The 25,769-nt window shown below is 57.1% G+C and overlaps 6 protein-coding genes across 6 annotated transcripts; 4 read left to right on the forward strand and 2 right to left on the reverse strand.

The window, feature by feature from the left end:
- Positions 1 to 339: 339 nt before the first annotated feature.
- Positions 340 to 4,828, forward strand: B0H64DRAFT_124544 (uncharacterized protein). The gene is made up of 4 exons (XM_062798018.1): positions 340 to 578; positions 743 to 3,300; positions 3,357 to 4,726; positions 4,783 to 4,828. The coding sequence occupies exons 1-4, from the start codon at positions 440 to 442 to the stop codon at positions 4,820 to 4,822; spliced, it is 4,107 nt and encodes a 1,368-aa protein (XP_062660977.1). The 5' UTR covers positions 340 to 439; the 3' UTR covers positions 4,823 to 4,828.
- A 3,187-nt stretch (positions 4,829 to 8,015) lies between these two features.
- On the forward strand, positions 8,016 to 9,051 carry B0H64DRAFT_372829 (Ferritin/ribonucleotide reductase-like-protein; the record flags this gene model as incomplete). The annotated part of the gene is made up of 2 exons (XM_062802245.1): positions 8,016 to 8,191; positions 8,265 to 9,051. The coding sequence occupies 2 exons, from the start codon at positions 8,016 to 8,018 to the stop codon at positions 9,049 to 9,051; spliced, it is 963 nt and encodes a 320-aa protein (XP_062660978.1).
- A 4,046-nt stretch (positions 9,052 to 13,097) lies between these two features.
- B0H64DRAFT_392224 (Glutamate/Leucine/Phenylalanine/Valine dehydrogenase-domain-containing protein) lies at positions 13,098 to 14,627 on the forward strand. The gene is made up of 2 exons (XM_062803536.1): positions 13,098 to 13,234; positions 13,296 to 14,627. Exon 2 carries the CDS (start codon positions 13,298 to 13,300, stop codon positions 14,327 to 14,329), a length of 1,032 nt encoding a protein of 343 aa, XP_062660979.1. The 5' UTR covers positions 13,098 to 13,234; positions 13,296 to 13,297; the 3' UTR covers positions 14,330 to 14,627.
- A 301-nt stretch (positions 14,628 to 14,928) lies between these two features.
- Positions 14,929 to 15,995, reverse strand: B0H64DRAFT_392225 (uncharacterized protein). Its single transcript, XM_062803537.1, has 3 exons — positions 15,836 to 15,995; positions 15,117 to 15,774; positions 14,929 to 14,993 (listed from the first exon to the last, which is right to left on the reverse strand). The coding sequence occupies exons 1-2, from the start codon at positions 15,879 to 15,881 to the stop codon at positions 15,287 to 15,289; spliced, it is 534 nt and encodes a 177-aa protein (XP_062660980.1). The 5' UTR covers positions 15,882 to 15,995; the 3' UTR covers positions 14,929 to 14,993; positions 15,117 to 15,286.
- An 859-nt stretch (positions 15,996 to 16,854) lies between these two features.
- On the forward strand, positions 16,855 to 21,796 carry B0H64DRAFT_124584 (uncharacterized protein). Its single transcript, XM_062798019.1, has 5 exons — positions 16,855 to 17,840; positions 17,910 to 18,026; positions 18,089 to 18,994; positions 19,048 to 19,234; positions 19,315 to 21,796. Exons 1-5 carry the CDS (start codon positions 17,093 to 17,095, stop codon positions 21,539 to 21,541), a joined length of 4,185 nt encoding a protein of 1,394 aa, XP_062660981.1. The 5' UTR covers positions 16,855 to 17,092; the 3' UTR covers positions 21,542 to 21,796.
- A 37-nt stretch (positions 21,797 to 21,833) lies between these two features.
- On the reverse strand, positions 21,834 to 25,748 carry B0H64DRAFT_124756 (DNA polymerase family B-domain-containing protein). Its single transcript, XM_062798020.1, has 3 exons — positions 24,761 to 25,748; positions 22,898 to 24,702; positions 21,834 to 22,848 (listed from the first exon to the last, which is right to left on the reverse strand). The coding sequence occupies exons 1-3, from the start codon at positions 25,523 to 25,525 to the stop codon at positions 22,104 to 22,106; spliced, it is 3,315 nt and encodes a 1,104-aa protein (XP_062660982.1). The 5' UTR covers positions 25,526 to 25,748; the 3' UTR covers positions 21,834 to 22,103.
- Positions 25,749 to 25,769: the final 21 nt, after the last annotated feature.

A 25,769-nucleotide genomic window follows, 5' to 3' on the forward strand; every position in this document is an offset into this window, starting at 1 on the left:
AGCATCCTTCCTGCTTGCTGCTCGCCTGTGCGCATCCCGCGACCTTCATCGTCATCATCCTCGACTCGAGTTCCTCCTCGCTCGCACCCTCCTTCAACCCAAACCCCCCCCTCAGCCTTTCGGCATCCAAACCTCCGCCATCAAGATCGCCCATCTCTACACTCCCTCTTGGTTTTTCTCTATCTTTCATTAACCAACTTGGGCTCGAAATATTCCAGCACCTGAAATTGTCCGCTTGAGCAACGCCTCTCCGCAAAACCCCAAAAAAGACACACGAACAGACAGAAACGACCAAATTCCCGTCCAGTAGACAGACTTCCAACTCCTGTCACTGGCTGCCCGCAAACGCATTCGACCAAAGCCCGTTTCGCACTCGACGTGCACCCATCGACCCGATCGATTTACCCTGCTCGCTGTTTCGCATAGCACAACCGCCGCCATGGATCAGCAGCAGCAACACCAACAGCAGCCTCAGCCTGGAGGCGTCCCCGGTCCCACTGGCCGCCGGCTGCACATTGCCCATCGCAGGAACCCGTCAGACCTGACTCCGCTGATGAGCATGTATTCCAACCCTGGCAGTAAGTTCATCAATGTCTCGTGTTTTGTCCACGTTGCTCTGCCCCTCTCTCGAACCATGCCGCAATCGCCACGGCTCGTCCAACGGTCCCAGTCACTGGGCTCGTGTGCTATTTTTTGGGTGCGGACATACGAAACAATAGCTAACCGCCGTCTCTCGCGTCAGTGGAGCAGCTGGCCATCCAGCAGCAGATCGAGCTGTTGCAGCAACAGCAACAGCAGCTCCAAGCTACCTACCAGCAGATGAGCATGCTACCCGGACAAGGCCTTGGAGCCGGCGGCTATAATCCGCTCCAGGGTGGCATGCCCAATATGTCGCCGCAACCCGGCTACCAATTCCCGACTCAGCTTCCGCAGCAGAACGTGCCTTTGGCTCCGCCAACACAACCCCTGTCACATCGCCGTAATCAGTCGGCTCTCCCCAACATGGGCATGGGCCCGCCTCCGGCGCCCTCGTCTGGGGCGTCCGGATCTGCCTTTGGCAGCTTTGAGAACCCCCAGGGACAGGGCAGGGAGAACGCCGGCGGTCGGGGCGGCCGGGGCGGCGGCGGTGGTGCCGGAGGTGGCCACCAGAGACGTCACTCCTTGGCCCTCGCCGATGCGAAGAAGGCTGCCGAGATCGCCCAGCAGAAGCGTACCACGTCTGGCTTCCAGTTCCCTGCCCCCGGCGCCTCGAGTCCGGCCGAAAGGCCGGAGGACGAGGCCAAGGGCCCAAGCGCAAGCGCAAGCCCTGCCCTCCCCGCAGCCGAGAACTTGGCCGTGCCGCCTTCGTCTTTCCGTGGTGGTCGCGGCGCCCACAGCCGGAGCCAGAGCATGGCTGCTGGTACTAACGGTCGTGGTGGTCTCGGTGGCGATTTCCCTCGTCGTGGTGGTGGTGGCGGCCACACCCGCACCTCCTCTCGGAACTTCGACGGTAACTGGCGCAACCAAGGCCAGAACCAAGGCCAGAACCAAGGTCAGGATCAAACCGGTGGTACTGGCCAGAACCAGGGATTCCAGCCGGGCCACCGGAGCCGTAGCTCCATCAGCCACCAGTCCATCTCAAACATCGGAGCTTTCCAGTATCCTGGTCAGCCCCAGCTGATGCAGCTCCCTGGACAGATGATGATCCCAGGCATGTACGCCGGGCAGCAGCTAAACCCCATGCAACTCAACCAGCTGCAGGCCCTTCAGGTCGCCTCCATGAATGGTCAGCACATGGGCGGACTCCAGGCGAGCCAGCATGCGCCTCAGATGGGTGGTCAACAACAGCAGCAACAGCAACAGCAACAGCAGCGCAAGACGCTGTTCACCCCCTATCTGCCGCAGGCCACGCTTCCTGCCCTCCTAGGTGATGGACAGCTCGTTTCCGGCGTCCTCCGCGTGAACAAGAAGAACAGAAGCGATGCGTATGTCTCGACCCAGGATGGCCTTCTGGACGCCGACATCTTCATCTGCGGCAGCAAGGACCGCAACCGTGCTCTCGAGGGAGATCTCGTCGCCGTCGAGCTTCTCGACGTTGATGAGGTTTGGTCTCAGAAGCGCGAGAAGGAAGAGAAAAAGAAACGCAAGGATATCACCGACACCCGTTCCGGATCCACCGCCGGGACTAGCCAGGGTGGCGGCAATGGTGATGATAACGGCACTGGCGAAGGCGGAATTCGCCGTCGTGGCAGTCTCAGGCAGCGACCCACTCAAAAGAAGAACGACGACGTTGAGGTCGAGGGCCAGAGTCTGCTACTTGTCGAGGAGGAAGAGATCAACGACGAGGCGAAGCCTCTTTACGCCGGCCACATTGTCGCCGTCATTGAGCGCGTGCCGGGTCAGATGTTTTCCGGCACTCTGGGTCTGCTCCGACCCAGCAGCCAGGCGACCAAAGAGAAACAAGAGGCCGAGCGGGCCGCGCGCGACGGCAGCATGTCGCGGCACCACGACTCCCGGGCCCAGGAGAAGCCCAAGATCGTGTGGTTCAAGCCGACTGACAAGCGTGTCCCGCTGATTGCTATCCCCACGGAGCAGGCTCCTCGCGACTTCGTCGAGAAGCACCAGGACTATGCGGACCAGATCTTTGTGGCTTGCATCAAGCGCTGGCCTATTACTTCGCTGCATCCGTTCGGTACCCTGGTTGAGAAGCTCGGGAAGATGGGTGACCTCAAGGTTGAGACGGATGCCCTGCTTAGAGACAACAACTTTGCATCCGACGAGTTTGCCGATGCCGTGTTGCGCAGCGTCGGTCTCCAGGACTGGACCATCGCCAAGGAAGACGAAGCTGCCATCGCCGCTCGCCGGGATTTCCGCAACGAGAAGGTCTTCACTCTCGACTTGAACGGCTCGGACGAGCTCGGAAACGGTGTCCATGTCAAGTCGTTGCCCGACGGCAAGATCGAAATCGGCATCCACGTGCCCGATGTCACCCATTTTGTCAAGCCAAACTCGCTTCTTGACCGCGAAGCAAAGAAGCGTGGCACCGCCGTTCAGCTCGCCAACCGATTCTGCGCCCTACTCCCGCAAAAGCTCTCGGGCGAGGTCTGCTCGCTCACTCCGGACCAGGATCGCCTGACCGTCAGCGTTGTTTTCTCGGCCAACCCGCTCACCGGCGCTGTCGCCGAAGGGGACGTCTGGATCGGGAAGGGTATCGCCAAGAGCGGCGGCAGGCTCTCGCTCTCGCAGATGGATGAGGCCATCTCTGGCGCTGCTGAATTTACCCATGTCGCCGCAGAGGCGAAAGATATTCAGCTTCTGAATGTGAGTTATCTTTACCGGTCACTGCGCCCCAAGCATGCTAACAATCTCGCTCATAGGTCCTAACGGAGAAGTTCCGTGAGGCACGCCTGGGTGCTGGCGGCGAGCCCATCGCCCCGCTGCGACTCCTCCAGCAGCTAGACGACGAGAACATTCCCGTCAAGCACAACGTGTTCGACACCACCTCGGCGACCGAACTTGTCGAGGAGCTCATGCACAAGGCCAATGCGTATGTCGCTCAGCGCTTGGCGAGCGCCCTCCCCGATAAGGCGCTTCTCCGTAGGCACGGGGCGCCCAACTCGCGCCGTCTACAGACGTTTGTGGAACGCATGACGGCGCTCGGCTACGAATTCGACCCCTCGAGCAGCGGAACGCTCCAGAACAGCCTCTTCAGGGTCGACGATGATGAGATCAGAAAGGGCATGGAGACACTACTGCTCAAGTCGATGCAGCGCGCCAAGTATTTTATTGCAGGGAAAACGGCTCAACATCTCTGGGCCCACTACTCACTCAACCAGCCGCTCTACACTCACTTCACCAGCCCGACCAGACGCTATGCGGATGTTCTAGTCCACCGCCAACTGGAATCCGTCCTTTCCGAAGGCACGGTTGAGTACAACGAAGATCTGGAGAACCTCGTCAAGACGGTCGAGGCTTGCAACACAAAGAAGGATTCGGCTCAGAACGCTCAAGAACAGAGCGTCCACATCGAGGCGTGCCGGGCTATGGACAAGAAGCGTCAAGAAGTGAACGGCGACCTGATCAGCGAGGGCATTGTTCTGTGCGTGTACGAGTCGGCGTTCGATGTCCTCATCCCCGAATGGGGCTTCGAGAAGCGGGTGCACTGTGACCAATTGCCCTTGAAGAAGGCGGAATTCCGCAAGGAGAAGAGAGTGCTAGAGCTCTACTGGGAGAAGGGCGTGCCCAGCTCGGCGTACGTCCCCGAAGACGAGCTTCCCAAGGCGGGCATGTCCCAGCGGTACTCCAACGCTATGGCGGCGGCGCGCCAGGCCGAGGAGGCAGACCGTGTAAAGAAGGAACGCGAGGAGGCCACCAGAAAGCAGACCGAGACGGGCACCATCTCGACGGATGACGTCGATGCCCTTTTCGACGACGACGAGGAGAACGCGTCCGACAACGCGTCGGACATTACGGAAGCGATGGCCGGAGCGTCGCTGGCCGAGCGGCCGACGCAGAGCGTCCCTGGGTCGCCGACCCGGTCATCGGCTGGTGCGGCCGGCAGCCTCCACCGTACCCGGTCGGATTCCAAGGTGCCCACGGCCGACGCGCCGGAGACGCGCCTGACGAACAAGGAAAAGTACCTGAAGCTGTTCAAGCTGAGAGAGGAGGGCGGGGACTACATCCAGGATGTGACGGAGATGACACGGGTGCCGGTCATTCTGAAGACGGACCTCAGCAAGAGCCCGCCGTAAGTCTACATCACAACCCATTACCACGGGTAACAGAACGCTAACACAACTCTAGATGCCTGACCATCCGGTCTCTCAACCCCTATGCACTCTAAGCTACCGGGACCTCATCCAAGCGTTCCGAAGGCCAGCACATGATGACTCAAGAAGCAACAAGCGAGATGCAGAGGCTTGCTTGGCGGTGGCGGTAATACCTCAAGTTGGCGATAGTCAGGGGAATGGAAGATTGATAAACAAGGCTCCATATAGAGGGTCTCACCGAAGATGGTATACTTTTTTGTATGGCAATAGTAGTGCGGCGCACTTATTGGAGGAGGAGGGGAGATCGAGACGCACAACAGCATTGACGAGACGGTAACAGTCCCGGCAAAGCCGTTGGGGGCGGTCAAAGGAGAAAATGAGGAAGCAGAAGCTGAGAATGAAGGGGAGGGGAGGAGGCAGAACACATAGGGCAGCCATCTAATAGTGAAGTAAGCATCGATTTTGTGTGGACAGGTTGCGTGCGATCGCTTTCTGAATTGGTGTAGGATGGTACTTGGTACAACAGTCTGTTTCACGGGTTGTCTTCCGTGCATGCTCAAGCTTTGCAGTGAGCGTTCGGCATAATGCAACACCGGAGCTGCTTCAGACAACGAAGATCTCTGGATCGGCCACCTCCCGAGCTCCGGACCCTCGAGCTCACGATGGAACCTCTTTGGTAACCGTTTGGTGGGATCTGCTTCCGGCTTTTAGTCCGTCTCCTTTCCGATGGATGTTTCCCAATCCGGGTCGCACAAAGTTATGTTCAAGGCTGTGACACATTCTTTTCAAGGTGGTATTGCGGTTTTGCCGTTGCTATCCCGATGCCGTGACGGGCACTCTGTGTCCACATCATCGTAGTCACTGCTACTGGTGTGGTTTGTATAGATCGAATACCACAGCGGTTGCTAAGTTTTCATCATGGGACTATGAAAAGAGCAAGTACCTAACCATCAACCTAAGAGAGGCAATTATGGGTACTAGTCGTTTCCTTTCGTGCACCTTTCAATGGGTGCCTCAACTTCAGATCCAAATCTCGACTCAAGCGAGCTCGATGATCGACCGGAGGTTTACTTTGGAGCAGACTCGCATCGTCGAATACCAACCCCCCTTTCCACCCACCCGTGTTTCCCGAGCCCTAGAATGAGAAACTTTCGAGAATATTGTGAGGAACGCCCGTTGGCGCCCCTCCCCCACACACATAGCAGTGGGAAAACAGTGCCCGTGCATGTCACACGGCGTCGAAGCATGTGGATGATCCCGGAGACAGACTCCCGCACGTATCGAGCCATTGCCCACACCGGCAGAACTCGAGATCGACAGGGTGTATGCGGCGAATCTCGTCTCCGAGTCGTGCTGGGCATACTTGGGGCGAGTATAGGGCATGGAGGCAATGGTGATCCCAGTCCACCCGCTCGGTCCCAAGGGTGTCCCGAATAAGGTCGTCGCCTCACAAGCGAGGGCACCATTGGGGCGAGATCTCGAAGCGAACGGACATTAGTCGAGTACGACATCGTAAACAAGCAACCTTGGCTTTTTCCTGATGGCGCAAATTGCCCGAATATTCAATAGTTAATTATCGTTATCAACACTGACTCTCAAGCACCAACACAAAAACCATGATAGTCGTCATCTTCAAAGCCAATGTCGTTTCCACGGCTCCGCGGCGCTGGCATTGTTCGGAAGCAGATTAGTGTTGTCGCAGATGCACCATGAAGACAGTTCCGATCCTTCGGTCTTGATGCGGTCCGTCCGATTGAAACAAGTCTGAGACGAGCATGGTGGGCGCCACTGTCGCAAATCCGTGCAGCATGGTAACCGTGCAACCCCCCTGGTACCGACTTGGCAACGTCCCTTGTGGCCAATCCCCGCCTCCACAGCAGGCCCACAGGCTGAATTTCCAGCTTTTCCCCCACTGTTACCCACTGTTACCGACCCCCTTATTTGCACGGAGTGAAATTTTAGTTGCACGGAGTACAGGAGTACTACCAAAAAGGGCGGTATACCACCCAATAAGTTGTTAGTGCCTTTGGACCTTTTTCTGCCAAGACCTGGCCCAGCTTCCAGCTCGAGTACAGCACTTATACAGTCGCTAACCTTCACCCCGACCTAAAAAGAGGAGGGTAACTTAACTGGTAGCAAGGTGATTTGGATGTAATCTGGTCAGTTTTACTCTAATTAATTTAATTTTTTTAAAAGTTTTAGCTGGAGCTGCTTGAGGTGAATTGTATTGTAAGTGTGGGAGTTTGAGGGGTGAATTGTCCCTGGTCACGAGTCACGTGCTAGGCTGAACTCCCCGCCAAAACTTTGGGACGCTTTACCGAGTTGGGCCTAGTCACTCCGTGCACCTAAGATTTTACTCCGTGCAAATAAGGGGGTCGACTGTTACCGACAATCAACCAAGTTCCGAGCAGGGATGCAAATATCTTCATCCCAACCTTAAACACCACCCGCGTCAGTCTGATTGGCCAACTTCAGCCTCATGTCAGGCAGAGGGGGGATCGCGCAGGTCACTCTCACGGCGCCTGGAGCAAGGGGGTGAAGGGTGGGATTGGGAGGAGGGGACACCACTAGGGGCACTCAGGCACGTCAGGGCAGCAGCCACGAGGAAACGAAACATGATGAAGTCTCTCCCATCGCTCCTGGCCATCTGAAGTCCCGTCTTGGCTGAACCCGTTGCCCCTATCAAACCCAGCCTAGACCGAAGTCCCGAGCCCGACAAGGCGACATCGTCCCGTCTGGGGGTCCTGGGCGTGCCCTGAGCGCTACCCCCCCGCAGCATTGTTCTAGCTGCTGCTTGTTCCTGAACCCGTCTCCCTGTTCGGGTCCCGGGGGGTAGTCGACATGATGCGGATCCCGGAACGGTCAGCAGCCGCTTGTTACGAAGAGAGACGATCTTGGCAGCCCGTCTTTATTCATGGCCGTTTCCCACTTACACATGCAAGCCTTTCCCTTCTTCTTCCTCTCTCCTCATCCCACGCCTTTCGTCCCATTCGCTCTTCACGCCCAAAGCGCTGGTCTGCTTTCACCCTCCTTCAAGCAGCTCGGTCTGTCCCTCTTTCAGTCCTCTTCGCCCCAGTCTACGACGTCTATCTTAATATTTCTTTTAATTTACGACCCTCGGGCAGGCCTTCGATTCTATAGCCAGGCTGGTCTTTGCTTTCATACCGAAACACTCGACTTCGATTCGGATCTACAGGGGACTCAGGACAGAAGAAAGGAATAGATACGAAAAGGACGGTTAAAGAGTAATCGACGTACACCGACAACATGCCTTCCTTCACGAAGACCTTTGGGGTTGTGGTGGCCGGGTTGGCGGCCCTCTCATCAGCGCTCCCAGCTGTGCCCAAGTTGAGCAAGTCTCAGATGAGGCTGTACCAGCACGCGAAGCGCCAAAACGCAGCGGCCGCAGCCCTCGGCCTCAACGATGTTGACATCTTGCAATTGTAAGACACATATCATATCACCCCCTCGGCTTTAAAAGAGCAAACCACTAACCTCTTCCCCCCCTCCCAACAGCGCCCTCACGCTCGAGTGGCTCGAAGCGACCTTCTACCAGCAAGGCTTCGCGCAGTTCCCCGCGACCGACTTCCAAGCGCTCGGCCTCGACCAGCGCGAGATCGACGCGCTGATCAAGGTCGGCCAGACCGAGGAGGAGCACGTCATCCTCCTGCAGAGCGCCATCGCCCAAGCCGGCGTCCAGCCGGTCCAACCCTGCACCTACAACTTCGGCTTCACCGACGCCGCCGGCATGGTCGCCACCGCCGGCGTGCTCGAGAACGTCGGCGTGTCGGCCTACCTCGGCGCCGCCGCCCTCATCTCCGACACCTCCATCCTCACCACCGCCGGCTCCATCCTCACCATCGAGGCCCGCCACCAGACCTTTGTCCGCGCCGCCTCGCGCGGCATCCCCGTCCCGCAGGCCTTCGACACCCCGCTCTCGCCCAAACAGGTCTTTTCGCTCGCGGCTCCCTTCATCGAGAGCTGCCCGGACGGCTCCAACCTGATCCTCACCGCCTTCCCCACCCTGGCCATGCCCGAGGGCGCCAGCGCCCAGGCGGTGGCGGCTGGTGCGTCGGTGCAGCTGCAGAGCGAGGCTGCTGCCACGGCCACCCACTGCGCGTTTACTACGGGTGGCATCCCGGGTGGTACCGTGTTCAGCCCCTTCGACCAGGCCGCTGGCTGCGTGGTGCCCCAGGGCCTGGCGGGGGTTACGTATGTGAACTTGGCGAGTGCCGGGCCGTTGAATGGCATGTTGACGGATGATATTATTGTGGCTGGGCCCATGGTCATGCAGGTTTCGTGAGCGGTTTCTTTTTTTCTCTTTTTTTTTTTTTGGCCGGCTTGAGGGAGGCGTGGCTTGTTGGTCTGGTCTGGTCTGGTCTGGGTTTGGGGAGGTGGGTTGGCTACGGGATATAAGGAGGCGAGGATACCTTACCGAAGTGGCTTGCTCGTTTTGTTAGACCAGCCCAGACCAGGCCAGACACTCAACAAGCTTTGTTCCCTTCATGTCTTTTTTATATGTTGTATTCCGTTGACTTCGCTTCTTGGGCTACATTACTTGCCGGCTGCTGGCGGTACATCGCCTGTATATAATCCTACCCTTCGGTGGCGGAGTTGTTTCTTTTGCTTCCTCATGTCTATCTACCGCTCTCATGTTTTGTTTCTTTTTTCTCTTTTCTTTTACATGCGGAGGAGAGGTTGATTGGAGATACCCGCCATGCTTTGGAGGAAAAGGCTGCGGCACGGAAAACCATGGCTGTTACGTTGCTGCTGGGCGAAGACGGCGTAGTAGAGCCTCAGATCATGAATCTATTACCTACCACTCCTGCATGTGCTGGTGACTTGCAACATGCCGACAACTCGATCTAATATCGCCATTCGTACAGTATCTCCTCAGGTATTATTGGGAGTAGGGCTCCCTACAATAAAACCGAGAAAAAGAGACTAAAATGAAACAGAAAAGCGCAAAACTTTTGGAAAGAGTAAAGGGAAAACAGTAGAATGACATATTATGGCGGAAGGTCACTTTGATTTACTGAGAAGTACTGGCTGTATGTAGGAAGCTAGTTTATCGTTTAGCTCAACAACTTGGCCACACTTTTCGTTTCCCATGCTGTGAATGAAGGGTTGCTAGGCTCGGGTATTAGAAACGAACAGTTCTTGTTACCCGCTCCGTCGGACTATTCAGAATGCTCGAATCTCGCGCTCTGCGACAACCCTTGTGTCGTTTCTCTTCGTTGGCATTGGCCTACTACCTTGTGGTTGCTCTGCTGTGTCCAGTCCACGTGATGTTGTTGACGCCCAAATATCCTCTCGCGCGAAGCCCCGACTATCACCGACGGACAGCGCGCGGACCCGAACCGACCCGGCCCGGTCCGGCCAACAAGACCAGAAAGACCACGCCTGATCCGGAGATTCAGTTGCCTAAATCTCTTGTCCTACGTAATACCTAAGGACTTGCACATGTTCACAAACCCACCCCCTGCTCTATTCCTGAGTTAGCCTGCAGTGGGCTGGCTGAACTCAAACCATCCCATGCACAACGTCGCCCAGAGGCGGATACTTTGGGGGACGAGGCAAAGCCAAGCCAGCTCTGTCTCGTGGGAAGACAGGGTTTTCCCGGTTGTGCTGACATGGCTAGTCTCACCGCATCACCATCTGGCATGCCTCAGGACTTGGCATTTGTTTTCCGTTTTGTGGCATGTCAAAGTTCAGAGAAGGCGGGAAATAATGAAACCTCGGGAATGGGATGAAAGTAAGAGAAAACGGGAATACACGGGAAGGATAAGAACGAAGTGAGATAAAAAGAAGAATGCATGTATACACCACTAGCTTGGGTGAGATGGATAGAGGGAGATTTGGTCGTTTAATGCAAGAGGAACCCTCCAATTTGTGGATGACTTTGCATCTTGTGTTGCCATGCATACCTGGGTATGTACACAAAGTGTACCTCTTTCGCAGGAACAACGTTACTTTCACCCACGTCAGCACCTATAGACGTGTCCTCATGCACCGGAACTGTCCCTTTTTAATGCGGTGATGGACAACGGAGTCTGGAGCCCGAACTAACTGGGACGAGGGCGGTACCTTGAGGGTACGTACCTAGACCCACGGCAACGCCAGCGGTGGCCGGGTGGATTCCAACCGACCAGAACCTCGAGATTGCAAAGATAAGGTTATCATGGGCCCCCAGGACCCTGCATTCCCTCTCCGCGTGTTGGTTCGCTCGGAGTCGCAAGCACGTGTGCAAGTGTAACCACCGTATCTCGAGACGGCCGGGGAGGACGAGATAGTGTATCTCAAGCGATAGGGGTCATCTCGAGGCCCAAGATAGGCATCTGAGCATGTGAGAAGACGCGAGATACTTAAACATGAGGTCTCCCATGCCTTCTGTTGTCCTCGAGACACCTGAAGGTCTCAGCACTCGAACGTCTCCACTCGGCATGCTTTCGACCGAGGGTTACATCGACCGACTCCACGCGGAAGGTCGGTAACGCCAACCGCAGCGCCGGGTGTCGCATGCGCAAACATGGGATTTCGACTTTGGCCATCCTCTCGATCACATGCTGTCCTTCCTCGTCTTCGTCCTCGTCTTCGTCAAACCAGTTGCGGGCGTTGACAACGACGACGTCGTCGTCAATGGCTTCGACGAGTTGAAGGGGGGACGACGGATGTCTGAGGGGGGGCGCTTCGACAGCAGCCTGAAGGAGAGACGAGCGAGCAAGTGCGTCGGTCGGGAAGAGCGAAGCGAAAGAACCAACGGACCGAATTCAGGTGCCTATCATCAACAACCCGCCAATGCATGACCAGTTGTCTTTAGCAACTCGAGATAAGCGGAGCGCCGAGATGGATGATCGGAAGGTGAATGACTGGCCCAACCCGCGTCCGGCAGCTTTGGGTGCGCGGGAAAGGCTGGGGGCACCCTGCGCTCACTTGCCAAATTCGGAATGCCCCGGAGGCGAAACCGAGTGCCATCCGCAGCCTCGAGCAGCGAGGTCGGAGGCTGGGCGAGAATGAATCGGGTCGAGCCGGGTGAGGAGTCAAGACTTTGACGGATTTCTCCCCCCCGAAAGATAAGCCCCACCATCCCGAGGCGCACTCTGGTGCATTATTCGGGGTTAGCTCCCGTTGACCCCGCCATAAAATTACCAAGTCGGATTTATCCATTGTTGAGGCGGCCAATCGATCCCCGCGGATAAGTTATTCTGAGCCCCTCAAGCGCGACCCCCAACCATGAGCCGTCTGAGCTTGTCCACTCACGACGCCTCCGACAGGGGGAGGGCACGCGAGCATGCGGAGTATGCCATCATGGCTTCTCCAAATTCAAGACGGCGGTTGCCAATCATGGTGCAGCATTGCTATCGATAAAGACGACGACATCGAGAAATGAGCAACGAGGCTATTGCGGAGGATTTTGATGACCAGAAATAACTTCACACTGGCGTGGCGAATGCAGTGGCAAGACACTGATCACCGCTGCACGCGTGCAAATTGGCGAAGACAAGCCGGGTAGGTTGTAGATTGGTGGGCATGGCTGGCGTGGGATGACAGGTGCCGTTCTTCCAGAGCGAGCGAAAACCGGCGCGGCTTGATGGGCAAAACCCTCGCCAAGACGTGGCCACTCGTCCCGCAAAGGGGCGCCCCTCGTTGTGGGGATGCAGTCAACTTCGCCGCCTGTCCATGTCCCACACGCCCAATCGAAGTTGGCCCAGTTGTGAAACGGAGCTACGAATTGCCCAAGCCTCCAACAACAGCCGCCTCTTTCGGCCGACCTGTCCTCGGAGCAAGGGGAACGTGGTTGCTAGTCACATCTCCCCTTTCGTGCGCCGGTCTCGTCACCCCCACCATCCCATCCCATCCCAGAACTCTCTGGTATATAGTCTGGGCTCTTTCCGTCTTCCTGATGCTCTCTTCCGCCTTCTCTTTCCCTCCGCATTCTCGCAGCAAAGTTTGAGTCGACAGCGATAACCAGTAACACAACCCCATCGCAACAAACACGTCGACTCTTTCCCACACCTCGACCAACAACCATCCACCATGTCGCACCTTGCCAGCGAGCCCGAGTTCGAGCAGGCCTACAAGGGTGAGGGAGACAATGCCGCTTAGCATCCGACTCGCGACTTGGGAACTGACATGAATCCTGCAGAGCTCGTCCTCACCCTCGAGAACAGCTCGCTGTTCCAGAAGAACCCCGAGTTCCGCACTGCGCTCAAGGTCGTCTCGATCCCCGAGCGTGTCATCCAGTTCCGCGTCGTCTGGGAGGACGATGCCGGCAACCTCCAGGCCAACCGCGGCTACCGTGTGCAGTTCAACTCCGCCCTCGGTCCCTACAAGGGCGGCCTGAGGCTGCACCCCTCCGTCAACCTCTCGATGTAAGAAAAAACACCCAAAAAACGACCCAAATATCAGGGGGCACCAGCTGACGAAAAAAAACAGTCTGAAGTTCCTCGGTTTCGAGCAGATCTTCAAGAATGCGCTCACTGGCCGTAAGTTGAAACATGACCCCAAAAGATGATTTTTGGCAGCACTTGCTGACTGTGGGGCCAGTGATGATGGGTGGTGGCAAGGGTGGAGCCGACTTCGACCCCAAGGGCAAGAGTGACGCCGAGATCCGCCGCTTCTGCGTCGCCTTCATGCGCGAGCTCTCCAGGCACATCGGTGCCGACACCGACGTTCCCGCTGGCGACATTGGCGTGTCGGGCCGTGAAATCGGCTACATGTTCGGTGCCTACCGCCGTGAGCGTAACAAGTTCGAGGGTGTCCTCACCGGCAAGGGCCTCGACTGGGGTGGATCGCTCATCCGCCCCGAGGCCACCGGCTACGGCCTCGTGTACTATGTCACCCACATGCTCGAGCTCGCTGGCGTCGGCAACTGGGAGGGCAAGCGCGTCGCCATCTCCGGTTCCGGCAACGTTGCGCAGTACGCTGCGCTGAAGTGCATTGAGCTCGGCGCCACCATCGTCTCGCTCTCCGACTCCAAGGGTTCGCTCGTGGCGGTTGGCGACGGCCACGTCACGGTTGAGGATATCGAATCCATCATGGACCTGAAGGTCAAGCGCCAGTCGCTCTCCGCCTACACCACCAAGGGCAACCTCCAGTACATCGAGGGCGTCCGCCCGTGGCTCCACGTCGGCCAGGTTGACGTCGCCCTCCCCTGCGCGACCCAGAACGAGGTCAGCAAGGAGGAGGCGGTCGGCCTGGTTGCCGCTGGCGCTCGGTTCGTTGCCGAAGGCTCCAACATGGGCTGCACGCTCGAGGCCATTGAGGTGTTCGAGAACGAGCGGCGGGAGAAGAAGGGCAATGCCATCTGGTACGCCCCCGGCAAGGCCGCCAACTGCGGTGGTGTCGCCGTCTCGGGTCTCGAGATGTCGCAGAACAGCCAGCGCCTCGCGTGGACCAAGGAGGAGGTCGACCAGAAGCTGAAGGACATCATGAAGAACGCCTTCGACCTCGGTGTCACCACCGCCAAGAACTACGTCGAGTCGAGCGAGGGCGAGCTCCCCAGCTTGGTCGCCGGCAGCAACATTGCCGGCTTCGTCAAGGTCGCCCAGGCCATGCACGAGCACGGCGACTGGTGGTAAACGGGAGGCGACAGTCAATCGGGTTTGATGGAGTGCGCTTCCTTGAATGCTGCAGCGCTTTCTCAAACCGATCGATGAGCCGTTTTCCTTTTCCTTTTTATTAGTCTTTTTCTTTTCAGCCGGCGTTCTTGGGTGTTCCCCATCAGGATGGAGTTGGGATCGGACGAGTTAACGACATGATTCCCTGGGTTAACTGGCTGCGGGTTGTCGATACCTGGTTTCTGAAGCAAGCGAGAGAGGACGGACAAGTGTATAGAGGAGCGATGCTTTTTACATAGCAATGAAACCATTTAAAACATTAAGTTCTTCAAGTCGCGAGCGCGAGAGATGCGGGAAAGCACGCCATGGCAGATTTGGATGATCCAGGTGACCTCGCATGGCCCAATCATGCCGGAGTCGAAGATAAGCCAAGATCCACCCCGACGCGTTCGTGCCTTCCGTCTTGTTCGTGCTGTGCAACGCTGATAAGGGTCGAGTTCTGGGCGTTGCAGCACTGATATGGGTGAGATATGGGACCGATATGGGATTGATCCTGCCGACGGGGGTAAAAAGGTGTTCTGGGGAAGACGGAACTTTCAATTCGGCAAAACCTGCCTTGTTCCGACACGATGATCTTGTGGCACTTGACATATCGTAAAAATGGCAACAATGGTGTTTTTGGTGGTGAGTCTAGTGAAACTCCGCTTTTCTTTCTAACTCGGGGTTCGATGCGCCCCGTTTCGGCCCGCCTGTACCTTGCATTGTCAAACGTTGTTCAACTCGTCCATGTTAAAATAACCACGTCAGGCCAATTGATGGACGAGCCTTCCGAGGACTTTTCCCGATGGAACGGTCACTGCCTCGCACTGGAGAAGCGGTTGTGACACACCCGGGCCTTATTATAGCCTCTCATTCAGCTGTCCGTCCCCGACTGTCCCTAGCCAACCAACACCCGACCCCAAATTCTGGCATCTTGGGTCACACCCGAGACACGGTACACAGTTTCGAAGTATGTATGTACATACAGAGAGGTGCATTCCTCGACGCTTCCCCGAGGCTCTCGCGAAAGAACCGACGTTTGCCCAATTGGAATGGCTCTGAAGTCCAATGGGGGTTCAGGCACTTGAAGTAAAGTTCGGATATCCACCCCGTCGGGGCGGAAAGGAAGACGCCGGAATCCTTCGCACCCACTGTTTGGGGCACTGTGATTAAGGTTTTGGGCACGGCGCGGTATGCAACGGGGATGCCCGCGGCAGCGGTCCCTCTGGGTGCAGTTTGCGATCTGAGCGCCGTGGACGTCTGAGCAAGGGGGCTGAGCGACACAGGGCTGAGAGTCTGGGGCCGAACACCATCAACAGGGTTGCTGACCACCACTTCAACGGGGCACTTCTTTTCACACAGGGAGACAGGGAGACAGGTTGTGGTGGGCGTCCAATCACGGTTCTGGAGTGCGAAACTCATCGGGGCTGCCATATTGGTGCTCAGCCATCGCCTCCCTGCTCCGGGAAAGGAAAGAGACGGGCTCACCGGAGTGCCGGAGTAATGCAGTCGCGATTTGCGCCCCGGCGAGCATCGGGTGTGTGGGTCCCCATTGGACTGGGCGACTGGGGGACCACGGGACTTTGGGTCTTGGGTGACAGCCTATCGGGACATGGGCAGTCTTCGTTTCCCGTCCAATAGCGCCTTCAGCGCAACCCATCAAATCATAGCCGATGACGAAAACGGGTCTTTCTCCGGAATCTTCAGGTGTCAACATGCCAGCACCGAGTCGTTCACCTTTCGGGTTGTATCCAGACCCCGATCAGGCTCGTCAGGGTGCCCATTGATCGGCATATGCGAATCATGATCTGCCCGTGATGGCGACAGAGAGCCCGCTCCAGCGGTCCGCCGGGCACGGATCTCTGGAGGAATGGCGAGGACACATTCCTCCCTGTGTACGGTATCGTCATCGACCCCACGGGGCAATGGCGTTGATCATGGGGGGAACGACGTCGTCGTGCTAGTGTACACTAACACACAAACTCGCAGACGCCACAAGGCAACAACCGTGCCGAACCACGCGAACCACAGGTCGATCAAAAACTCCGACATTGGATGACACTAAAAACAAGGGTGTTTCTCGTGGCTGTGGTTCCAGAAAGCGGTGGCCTGGCCCCTGGCCGACCCGTGCTGACGGGTTCTCCACCACAAACCCCCGCTAGATCCTACCCTCGTTGCGGCAAGCACTTGGCTGCGGTATTCCGGCCAATGGCCGTTCCGTTTGGTGTCGAGACTTATTTTTGCCCAAGCCGAAGACTGGTGGGCTGAGAACTGCGCCCTGGCCGGGTCATGGAGCCGAGGGGGGGCAGCTAAACCGTTCCTGTCCGTCCACAGGGCGAGCATGCCGATGGTGAACGGAGCCGTGCCTTCTTCTTGCCTGCACGTCGATGTATCAGGGGAGAGCGCCTTGCCCGGAAAGGTCAAGGTTACGATGGAGTGTGGTCACCGTTGAGTTGGGGGCGAGGATTTATTATCAAGACGATATTCCTGCCCCTGACTCCCGTGGTTCCCTTGGTTCCCTTGGTTCCCAATATCAATCCTTCATTCCTCGCCTGAGACCACCAAATAACAAGAGTTTCCGGGCACTTCCGGTTCAACCCTATCCTCCCTCTCTCAAGTTTAGCCCAAAGTCCCTTGAGTCTTGCGTGTTCACATCCCTAGTTAAACCGCCCTCGCCTTGAGCATTGTCTCTTGAGCATTGTCTAGAAAGTGTCATCAGCCCGAGACTGTGCTCTCGCCAGCACGATGGACAAGTCATCACCCACTCAAAACCCGTCAGGGTCATTGCATGTCAATGGCCTGCTCTCCCCTCCCCTCACACCAGACCCGAACAACAGGGGCAGCAATGCCATGGGCATCATCGACAACGCCTTCGACAACACACGCCCGCCCTCCCCGGACCCGAGCGTCTCTTCGAGCTACGGCTCCAGCTCGGGCCCCCGACCAGCCTCGACCTTCACGGCCACCTCCTTCAACTCGTCCCAAACGGCCTCCTCCCCAGACCTGAGCCGCGAGGACCCCCACCCCCTCCCACCCATCTACGCCATGCACGATGACCAGCAGCAGCACCACCAATACAAGCCCACATCACCAGCAACACCCACATCGGCACCCCGCCACAGCAGCAGCAGCACCAGCAGCAAGCCGCGGACCTACACAGACGGGCGGCAGGACGCGGCGTTCCCACGACTATCCAAACCCGTGGAGCTGCTGCGCAGCACCTACGACGTGGTGGTGATCGGGTCCGGGTACGGCGGCGGCGTGGCGGCGTCGCGCATGGCCCGCACGGGCCAGTCGGTCTGCCTGCTCGAGCGCGGCCGCGAGAAGTGGCCCGGCGAGTACCCCGCCGGCGCCCTCGACGCCGCCAAGGAGCTGCACTACTCCGGTACTTTTTCGCCGGGTTGGGTCAAGGGCTCGCAGGTGGAGGGTGGTGACCCCACGGGGCTGTATCATTTGGTTATGGGCAGGGGGCAGAGTGCTGTTGTGGGGAATGGTGAGTTCTGCTTCTTTGTTGCTGTGAGATGAGTGGGAGAGAAGTGCGATGCTAACTGTTGTTGAATAGGGCTTGGTGGGACGAGTCTGATTAATGCAAATGTGTTTATGGAGGCGGATAAGGAGACGCTGGCGATGAAGGAGTGGCCGCCAGAGATCCGGGAAGATGTGGACGGGTTGGATAAGTGTGAGTATTTCCGTTCGGAACTTTGAGTGACTGACTCCCGGCTTACTGACGCACTACTACAGACTATAAGAAGGTGGAAGACGTCCTCGACCCTCAGGAGTACCCGGCCGAGTGGCCTGAACTTCCCAAGGCCAAGCTGCTCCAGAAGCAGGCCGAGCTGATGGGGTTGGGGAATAAGTTCAAGAAGGTGCGTCAGACAACGCGCTTTGTCAACGGCCCCAATAGCTGCGGCGTCGAGATGTCGCCGTCGTCCTTGACCGGCCAAGACGCCACGGGAGTCAATGATGGCTCCAAGAACACCACCCTCGTCACCTACATCGCCGACGCCTGGAACTGGGGCGCCGAGATGTTTTGCGAGTGCGAGGTGCGCTACATCGAGGAGGACAAGAACGGCGAGGGATACCGTGTTTACTTTGCCTGGCACGGCCGAAATCGGGGATTGTTCAAGGCCAACCTGCATGGCGACCTTATGTGGGTGCATGCGAAGAAGGCCGTTTTCCTCGGTGCCGGCTCCATCGCCTCGACCGAGATCTTGCTCCGGAGTAAGGCTATGGGGCTCGAGATGAGCGACATGGTCGGCCAGCACATGAGCGGAAATGGAGACATGCTGGCGTTTGGTTACAACACCGACGAGGACGTGAACGCCATAGGACGGGAGAACCCGTCGCCATACCACCCCATCGGCCCAACCATCACCAGCGTCATCGACTGCCGGGAGGATGATACCAAGGCTGATTTCAACCCCTTAGACGGGTTTGTGCTTGAGGAGGGGGCCATTCCGCATGCCCTGGCGCCTCTCTTCCAGGCAATGCTGGATCTCATGCCGGGAAAGAAAGACCCTCAGAATGACACCCTCATCGAAAAGACGCAAGCTGCCCTGGCACGGTATGGTAGCAGGTTCCTTGGGCCCTACTACAAGAACGGGGCGGTGCAGAAAACGCAGGTTTACCTCATCATGTCTCACGACAGTAAGATCCCCAAATGCCCCCTTGAAAACCTGACGGATACTAACACTACCTAGGCAACCAAGCTGTCTTGTCTCTCAAGGATGACAAGCCGATGCTTGAGTTTCTGGGTGTCTGTCGGGGACATCACGTCAAGAAGCTTAATAAGCTGCTCGAAAGGGCAACCGAGGTCGTTGGTGGTACCCTTGTACAAAGTCCCTTTTACGAGCTGTTGGGCCAACAGATCACGGTCCATCCCATCGGGTATGTAACCAACCCCCCCCCAACCCCCGTTCTTCTGTGCCACCAACGGAATACAACCTAACCTTAAACTTAAAATATAGTGGCGCATGCATGGCCCGAGACAACACGGGTAAAACTGGTGTAACCAACCATGTTGGTAAAGTCTTCAGGGGGAGGGATGGCCGGACCCACGACGGCTTGATCGTGACGGATGCTGCGGTGATCCCTACGGCGCTTGCTGCCAACCCTTTCGCCACGATTGCCGCGCTAGCTGAGCGCTCAGTTGAGGCATACGCCAAGTCCAACGGTCTTACCATCAGCGAAGAGGGGAATGGCATCCTGAACCTCCTCGGCGAGCCGCAGCATAGGCCAAGACGCATGCAGCCGAGTCACAAGCGCGAGCAACTCAAAGCCCTCGAGGAACAGGATAGCATTAGCGTGGCTAACAAGGTCATCCGCACTGCCCGCGAGGTCAGCGCGAGTGGTATCGGCTTCACCGAGGTCATGTCGGGCTTCATCCACCCTGACGAGGATCTCAAGGAGGACAACCAAGAGACATACGAGCTCGCCCACCGCATGGCCAAGTCGCTCTGCGAGAGCGCGCGCTTCTTCCTGAGCGTGCAGGCGTTCAACACCAAGGAGATGGTCAACCATGCGCAGCATCGTGGTATGCTGACGGGTACATTCGTGTGTCCGGCCATTCCAGGTTCGCCTTTTATGGTGCAGCGAGGAGAATTCAACCTCTTCATTCTCAACAACAAGGCACCGGGCACTCGGAACCTGACGTATGATTTCGACATGACCGGCGTTGACGGCAGGAAGCTGCACTTCCATGGCTACAAAGTGGTCGACTCGTCGGTTGCCCTGGCCCCGTTCCAGTTCTGGAAAGCCACTAGCACCCTGTATGTGACCATCAGCAAACATGTGCCTTACATGTGTGCCGACCTCGACGACGAAGAAGCCTGGCGCCGAGCGCCTGTCATCGCCAAGGGCATGATGCACATTCAGCCCGCCGACTTTTTCTCCCAGATCAACACCATGACGCCCACCGGCAGCAACTTCATCAAGAAGGCCCTCAGTGCGGCCAGCTTCCTGACCTACTTCACGCGCAAATCCATGTCGCTTCTCCTCGCGCCTTTGACCCCCCTGGAGTATCCCACCAAGACTTTCAGCGGCTTCATCAACCACACGCCGCCCAGTCAGTCCGTCGACATCGTCGCGTCGGACGGCGTGTCCTCGCGCATGCACATATGGGAGCCAACCCACTTTCCCGGCAACGACCCCAAGAACATCCGCAACCTCTTCATGATTCCCGGCGCCTCGGTCGACCACCAGATCTTCGCCCTCCCGACCATCCCCTACAACGCGGTCAACTACCTCACCCGCGCCGGCTACCGCGTCTTCGTTTCAGTCCACCGCATCAGCCAGATCATGATTGCGGGTAGCAACTGGACAACCTACGACGCGCGGCTGGACCTCAAGGCCTGCCTGGAGCACATCCGCAGCATCCACGGGCCCGACAAGGTCTACACCATCGCGCACTGCATGGGCAGCGTGGCGTTCGCGTCGGGCCTGCTGGACGGCACGATCCCGACGTCCTGGATCCTGGGCATCACCTGCTCGCAGGTGTTCATGAACCCGGTGTGGGGCCCAACCAACATGGCCAAGGTCATGGCCGGCCCCTTACCACTAGACAAGTTCTACGGCCTGTTCGCGGGCAGCTGGTTCTCGTGCAGCACATCCAACCAAGACACGCTCGTGCAGAAGACGGTCAACCAGCTCCTCCGCCTCTACCCCCAGGCACGGCGCGAGATGTGCAACAACGCGGCCTGCCACCGCACCTCGCTGGTCTTCGGGCGGTGCTGGAACCACACCAACCTCAACGAGGCGACGCACCGGCAGATGGACCGCTTCTTCGGCGGCGTCAACATGCGGCAGCTGAACCTGCTGATGAAGATGGGCTACGAGGGCCACGTCATGGCCAACGCGCCGCTGTACGACCCGCTCACTAGCCCGGAGAACGTCGAGCGCCTGCGCGGCATCCCCGTCATGCTCTTCGTCGGCCGCGACAACGCCGTGCTCTCGCCCGAGGCCACCGAGCGTACCTACGAGACCCTGTGCGACGCCTTCGAGCACGGCGACTACAAGCGCAAGGTCGTGCCCGGCTACGGCCACCTGGACGGCTGGATGGGCCGCAATGCCTGGAAGGATGTGTACCCCTTCGTGCGGGAGGAAGTGGATCGCGTTACGAGGGGTGAGGCGTATGAGTTTGAGGAGCCGGATGATCGGTTCAAGGCTATGGTGCATGGGGGGGAGTTGTTGTATTGATTGTAAGCTAGGAAGCGGTGGCGGTCGGAGTTTTGGACACATACCCCCTGATACGGTTTTGGATACTTGGATTGGATGGATATAGGCGTTTTTCCTTTCACTACTTGTTTAGCAGCGATGTTTGTTGTCTTTCTTTCTATGTAGACCATTTCTCTGTATGGGACACATCGGGATTTGGAGGATAATGTTGAAGATTGGCAGGACCAAATAGTCATTATATATAGTAAACACAACAATTAAGGAGAATACCACATGTCTACGTGAACCAATCTGCTCGTGTTGCATCGTTGACCGAAATGCGTATTGCTTGCCCTTGTCTTTGAGTTGGTGTTGCCCCGAACCGTGTATTCGTAGCGATGGGACACCAACAGCTAGTTACATCATATTATACCGGGATGACATTTGAAGTCCTCATGTGAGTCTCATTATTGCGAAATACCAATACAATCCCAACATTCCCAACCGCTACAGGCCCTGATAATGCCATTATGCCCCAAACGCCATTGCGTCCTCAAATGTACCCATAAACCACAGTCTTTGGCCCAGCCTTCCCACATCACCCTTACCACATTGCAGCCTTATCAAGATCAAACCTTCCCAACTCCTTATTGGCATCCTCCAAGTCCTTCTTGGCCTTCATGCGCATGTAAAAGATGGGGCAATCCTTGCTGCTGCAGATGACCTCGCAGTGCATGCTGCCCTGGCAGCGCTGGCACTGCGTCCACAGGCGACTGAACCGCACCTCAAGATCCGACGCCTTGTCCAGCGTCTTCTTGTAGAGCTCACCGACGCGCGGCGCATCGTCGGCGCACACGGCGCCCTGGCTCTCCTCCTTGCCCGTGAGGGGCTTCTTGCAGCCCATGCAGGTCTGTGTCTTCTTGGCAAACTTCATCAGGCCGCCCACGGTCGGCGCGGCGACCGCGATGGACCTTGTGTGCGCGCCCGAGAGGAGCGATTTGACCTTGGCTTCGCTGCCGAGGATGGGCTCAAAGATGCGGCCCAGCGGCTTGGCCAGTTGGTTGTCGAGGTAGTACCTAGTGTCGATGGGGACGTTGTGCTCGAGCACGTACATGGGGTCCTCGGAGCGCTCAAAATTCTTGGAGCCGGTAGCGCCCTTGACCATGACGTAGGCTACTCGGTCACCGAGCCCAGGGGCTGATCCGGGATCTCGTTTCCTCATCCTCTGGGCCAGTTCGACGTGAGCCTGTTTCGCAGCGTAATCATCCTTGGTTAGGGCCTTGGTAATGACCAGCTTGGACATGTCAACCTTGTTCTGTAGGAGATCCGCGATGGTGTCTTTGACGTATCTGTGGCGGGTTAGCAGAGGAATTGTGACAGTATGAGTGGAGGGCATACTCTTGAGCACCGACGACATCTCGGTCGATGAGAATCATCCGCAAGACCTTCTCGATGACGGTCTGTACCAGCAGACAATTGTCACGACGGACCGTCTCGATACCCTTGGTATCCATCTTGTCGTGCTTTTCCGGTTTCGTCCAGTAGAGTCCAGCGTACCGCTTCTTGTTGATGAGAAGGTAGGGGAAGTAGACCTTTTCGAACTCCAGCTTGATGGGCTTGACGAACTTGCTCGAGACAAACTGAGAGGCATCCTCGCCGAGTTTCATGGCTTCAGCCAAGTCGGTGGTTCCGAATTTGACCATGACGGAATCGGTATCACCATAAACGACTTGGGCGTCGTGAGAGTAGCCGTTGGCAATATTGTATCGGTTTTCCACCTCCTGCTTGGTCTTCTCAATCATCTGACGACCAAAGCTGGTGGTGCTGCTGGCAATCTCCAAGCAGGGAAGCTTGCCGTTTGTCGCGCCTGTCAGGCCATAGACGGAGTTGGCACTGATCTTCAAGGCCAGTTGCCGACCGTTCAACACGGCTTTCTTGAAAGGGTCCGTCTCCGCGGCGAGCTCCCTCTTTGCTTGTTTTCTGGCCGAAAGCAACTCCTCCAGAATCTGGGCTAGCAGCCCCTTCCTCTGTTTGGAAGTGACGAACATGTCCCCGCTCGGGGTGACGATGTAGTCCTCGTCCTTCTTCAGGTTCCACTTCTCGACATCCTTCTTTTTGATGAGGGTGGTGTAGCAGAGGTTGTGGGCCTGCATGATACTGGGGTACAGGGAGGCGAAATCCAGGGTGGCAATGGGGACGTCGTAGTAGTTCTTGATGGGATCGATGACGGTGGCGCCTTCGTATTGTTCTTCCGAAGACTCTGTCCTCATGTTGGGGATGACCAGCTTTTGCTCCAAGGCTTTGCGGCAGAGCTGACTCAAAAATTTCACTTGCTGGCCTCGCGCGAGAAGGAAGTTGAAGGGCACGCCTGTGACTCTCGCCATTTCCGTGTAGTTTTCGAGGCAAGATAACTTCTCCATCAGTCTCTGGGGGAGGTAGGCATCCTTGAGACAGTACAATGCCAATCTGCGCCTTGATTCTGGTGTGCCTTCGAAAAGTTCAGTGATCATGGAGTGGTGAACGTCTTCCTTTTGCTCGCCGAGGAAATGGAACGAGACCGAGTTCAGCGTGTAGCTCCGAAGCTGGTGGTCACGCTGGATCAACTGTAGAAGATCAAGCTGAAGGCGTCCGCTGATGTTGGTGACCTTGGTGTCACGGTTGCCCATCTGCTTGCTGGAGAAGTTGGACTCCTTGGAGAAAGACTTGATACGCGTACGGGACCAATATTCGAAATTGGAAACTTTGAGGTGTTTGGCCCGATCGAGAAGGTAGGGGAAATCGAAGTTGGAGATGTTGTAGCCGGTGATGATATCGGGGTCCACCTCTGCGAGGAAGTCCCTCCACGCCGATAGCATCTTCTCCTCCCTGTCGAAGGACATGACCTGCGTGGCCACAATGGGGCTCGTGGTGTCGAGACAGAAGACGTTCCGGACGAATGGTTTCTTGTCTCCGTATTTGGTCACAACGTTCGCGATTTGAATGACGGAGTCGGTGTGGGCCTCCGGGAAGATGCCCTTTCGGCCGGCGCACTCGATATCGAAGGAGAGGATTCGCAAGGGTGCCATCTTGGACCACTCTCCAACGGGTTTATGGGCGATCAAATCTCGGTAGCTGATCTGCGCTTCTATCTGGCAGTTGGACTGTGTGTTAGCCATGGGGATATACCGGCCAGCCGGTGCCTCGACCCAAGCCATGCCGGCAATCTAGATTTGATGTTAGTGTCATGTTTCCAGTCCTCTTGTAATATTGATTTCCACATACAGAGCAGTCAACCATGAACCGAAGCAGGTATTGGATATTGTCATAGGTCATGATGGAGCCATCGGCGCTCTTCCACATGCCCTTCCAATTGGCATTGCCGCCTTCAATCAATGTGCGGACCTTGTTGATGAGCTTCGGGTCGGTCACGGTGATCTTGATGAAGGGGTTTTGGACGTTCCCCTGAAAGCCGTAGATGTTTTCCCGCATGGTCAGGACGACAGAGTGGATGACGCGCTGATTGGTGGCCAGCTGTGTTTCTAGGTATGCCTGGAATTTCGAGCAGTCCTCGGGGGTGAAGGAAACAGGGGCAGCGACATAGAGGTAGTGCTTGAAGTCCTTTACGTGCAGCAGCACAGAGTTGCCATTCTCGGTAACGCCAAAGAGCTTCACAGCCGCCTGGCCGCCCCCAAGCGTGCCCTCCTCGGCTTCGATGGCCTGGAAGCAGAGGCTGTCCTTCTCTGGGTCGTAATCCTGGGGTATTGGTGGGCGACGCCAAATCTGATCCTTCTCTGTGTTGTTCTGCTTGAGGTCCGATATGTCTTGGCTCATGCGTTCGAGCACCTCGGTTTCGAAGGTGCTCTTCTGCTGGCTCGACGCCAGCTTGCCCTTGCCGTCATTCTGCGAGCTGCTAAGCCGGACGGCAGGGGAGGAGGGTGGGTCATCGATACGGCGCTTCTTGGAGGAGATGGGAGCAGAGACAATGTTACGACGGGCGCTCGATGCTTCGCCGAACACCCGCTTCTTGGGAAGTGTTGCAGACGGCATCTCGGGAGCTGACGAACAGCCGAGTTCGTGGCGTGGAAGGAGGATTGCAATGTTGAGGTAGAACCGTTGCGTGATCAATTCGTCAAATCATGGATGGGTGGGTTGTGTGATATCTCATCGTACGATGGTCCTTAAAAGTTGGAGTTGGAGAAAGGAGGGCAGCTAAGACGAGTGGTGCAAGGAGCAACGCGAAATTCACCCTCAGAATCCCGTTGACGCGCTCCTGCCCTTGTTACGTGACGAG

This window comes from Chaetomium fimeti, assembly GCF_033439085.1.
Source record: "Chaetomium fimeti strain CBS 168.71 chromosome Unknown B0H64scaffold_3, whole genome shotgun sequence".
Taxonomy (NCBI): domain Eukaryota; kingdom Fungi; phylum Ascomycota; class Sordariomycetes; order Sordariales; family Chaetomiaceae; genus Chaetomium; species Chaetomium fimeti.

Bases quoted from the DNA above. Each gene is read 5' to 3' on its own strand.
- B0H64DRAFT_124544 (XM_062798018.1), top strand. From the start codon at position 440: ATGGATCAGCAGCAGCAACACCAACAGCAGCCTCAGCCTGGAGGCGTC. The intron at 579-742 runs GTAAGTTCATCA...CTCTCGCGTCAG, and splicing joins CATGTATTCCAACCCTGGCA to TGGAGCAGCTGGCCATCCAG. The intron at 4,727-4,782 runs GTAAGTCTACAT...ACACAACTCTAG, and splicing joins GACCTCAGCAAGAGCCCGCC to ATGCCTGACCATCCGGTCTC.
- B0H64DRAFT_392224 (XM_062803536.1), top strand. From the start codon at position 13,298: ATGATGGGTGGTGGCAAGGGTGGAGCCGACTTCGACCCCAAGGGCAAG.
- B0H64DRAFT_392225 (XM_062803537.1), bottom strand. From the start codon at position 15,881: ATGCTCGCCGGGGCGCAAATCGCGACTGCATTACTCCGGCACTCCG. The intron at 15,775-15,835 runs GTGAGCCCGTCT...CCAATATGGCAG, and splicing joins TGCATTACTCCGGCACTCCG to CCCCGATGAGTTTCGCACTC.
- B0H64DRAFT_124584 (XM_062798019.1), top strand. From the start codon at position 17,093: ATGGACAAGTCATCACCCACTCAAAACCCGTCAGGGTCATTGCATGTC. The intron at 18,027-18,088 runs GTGAGTATTTCC...GCACTACTACAG, and splicing joins TGTGGACGGGTTGGATAAGT to ACTATAAGAAGGTGGAAGAC. The intron at 19,235-19,314 runs GTATGTAACCAA...CTTAAAATATAG, and splicing joins ATCACGGTCCATCCCATCGG to TGGCGCATGCATGGCCCGAG.
- B0H64DRAFT_124756 (XM_062798020.1), bottom strand. From the start codon at position 25,525: ATGCCGTCTGCAACACTTCCCAAGAAGCGGGTGTTCGGCGAAGCATCG. The intron at 24,703-24,760 runs GTATGTGGAAAT...CATCAAATCTAG, and splicing joins GGTTCATGGTTGACTGCTCT to ATTGCCGGCATGGCTTGGGT. The intron at 22,849-22,897 runs GTATGCCCTCCA...AACCCGCCACAG, and splicing joins GATGTCGTCGGTGCTCAAGA to ATACGTCAAAGACACCATCG.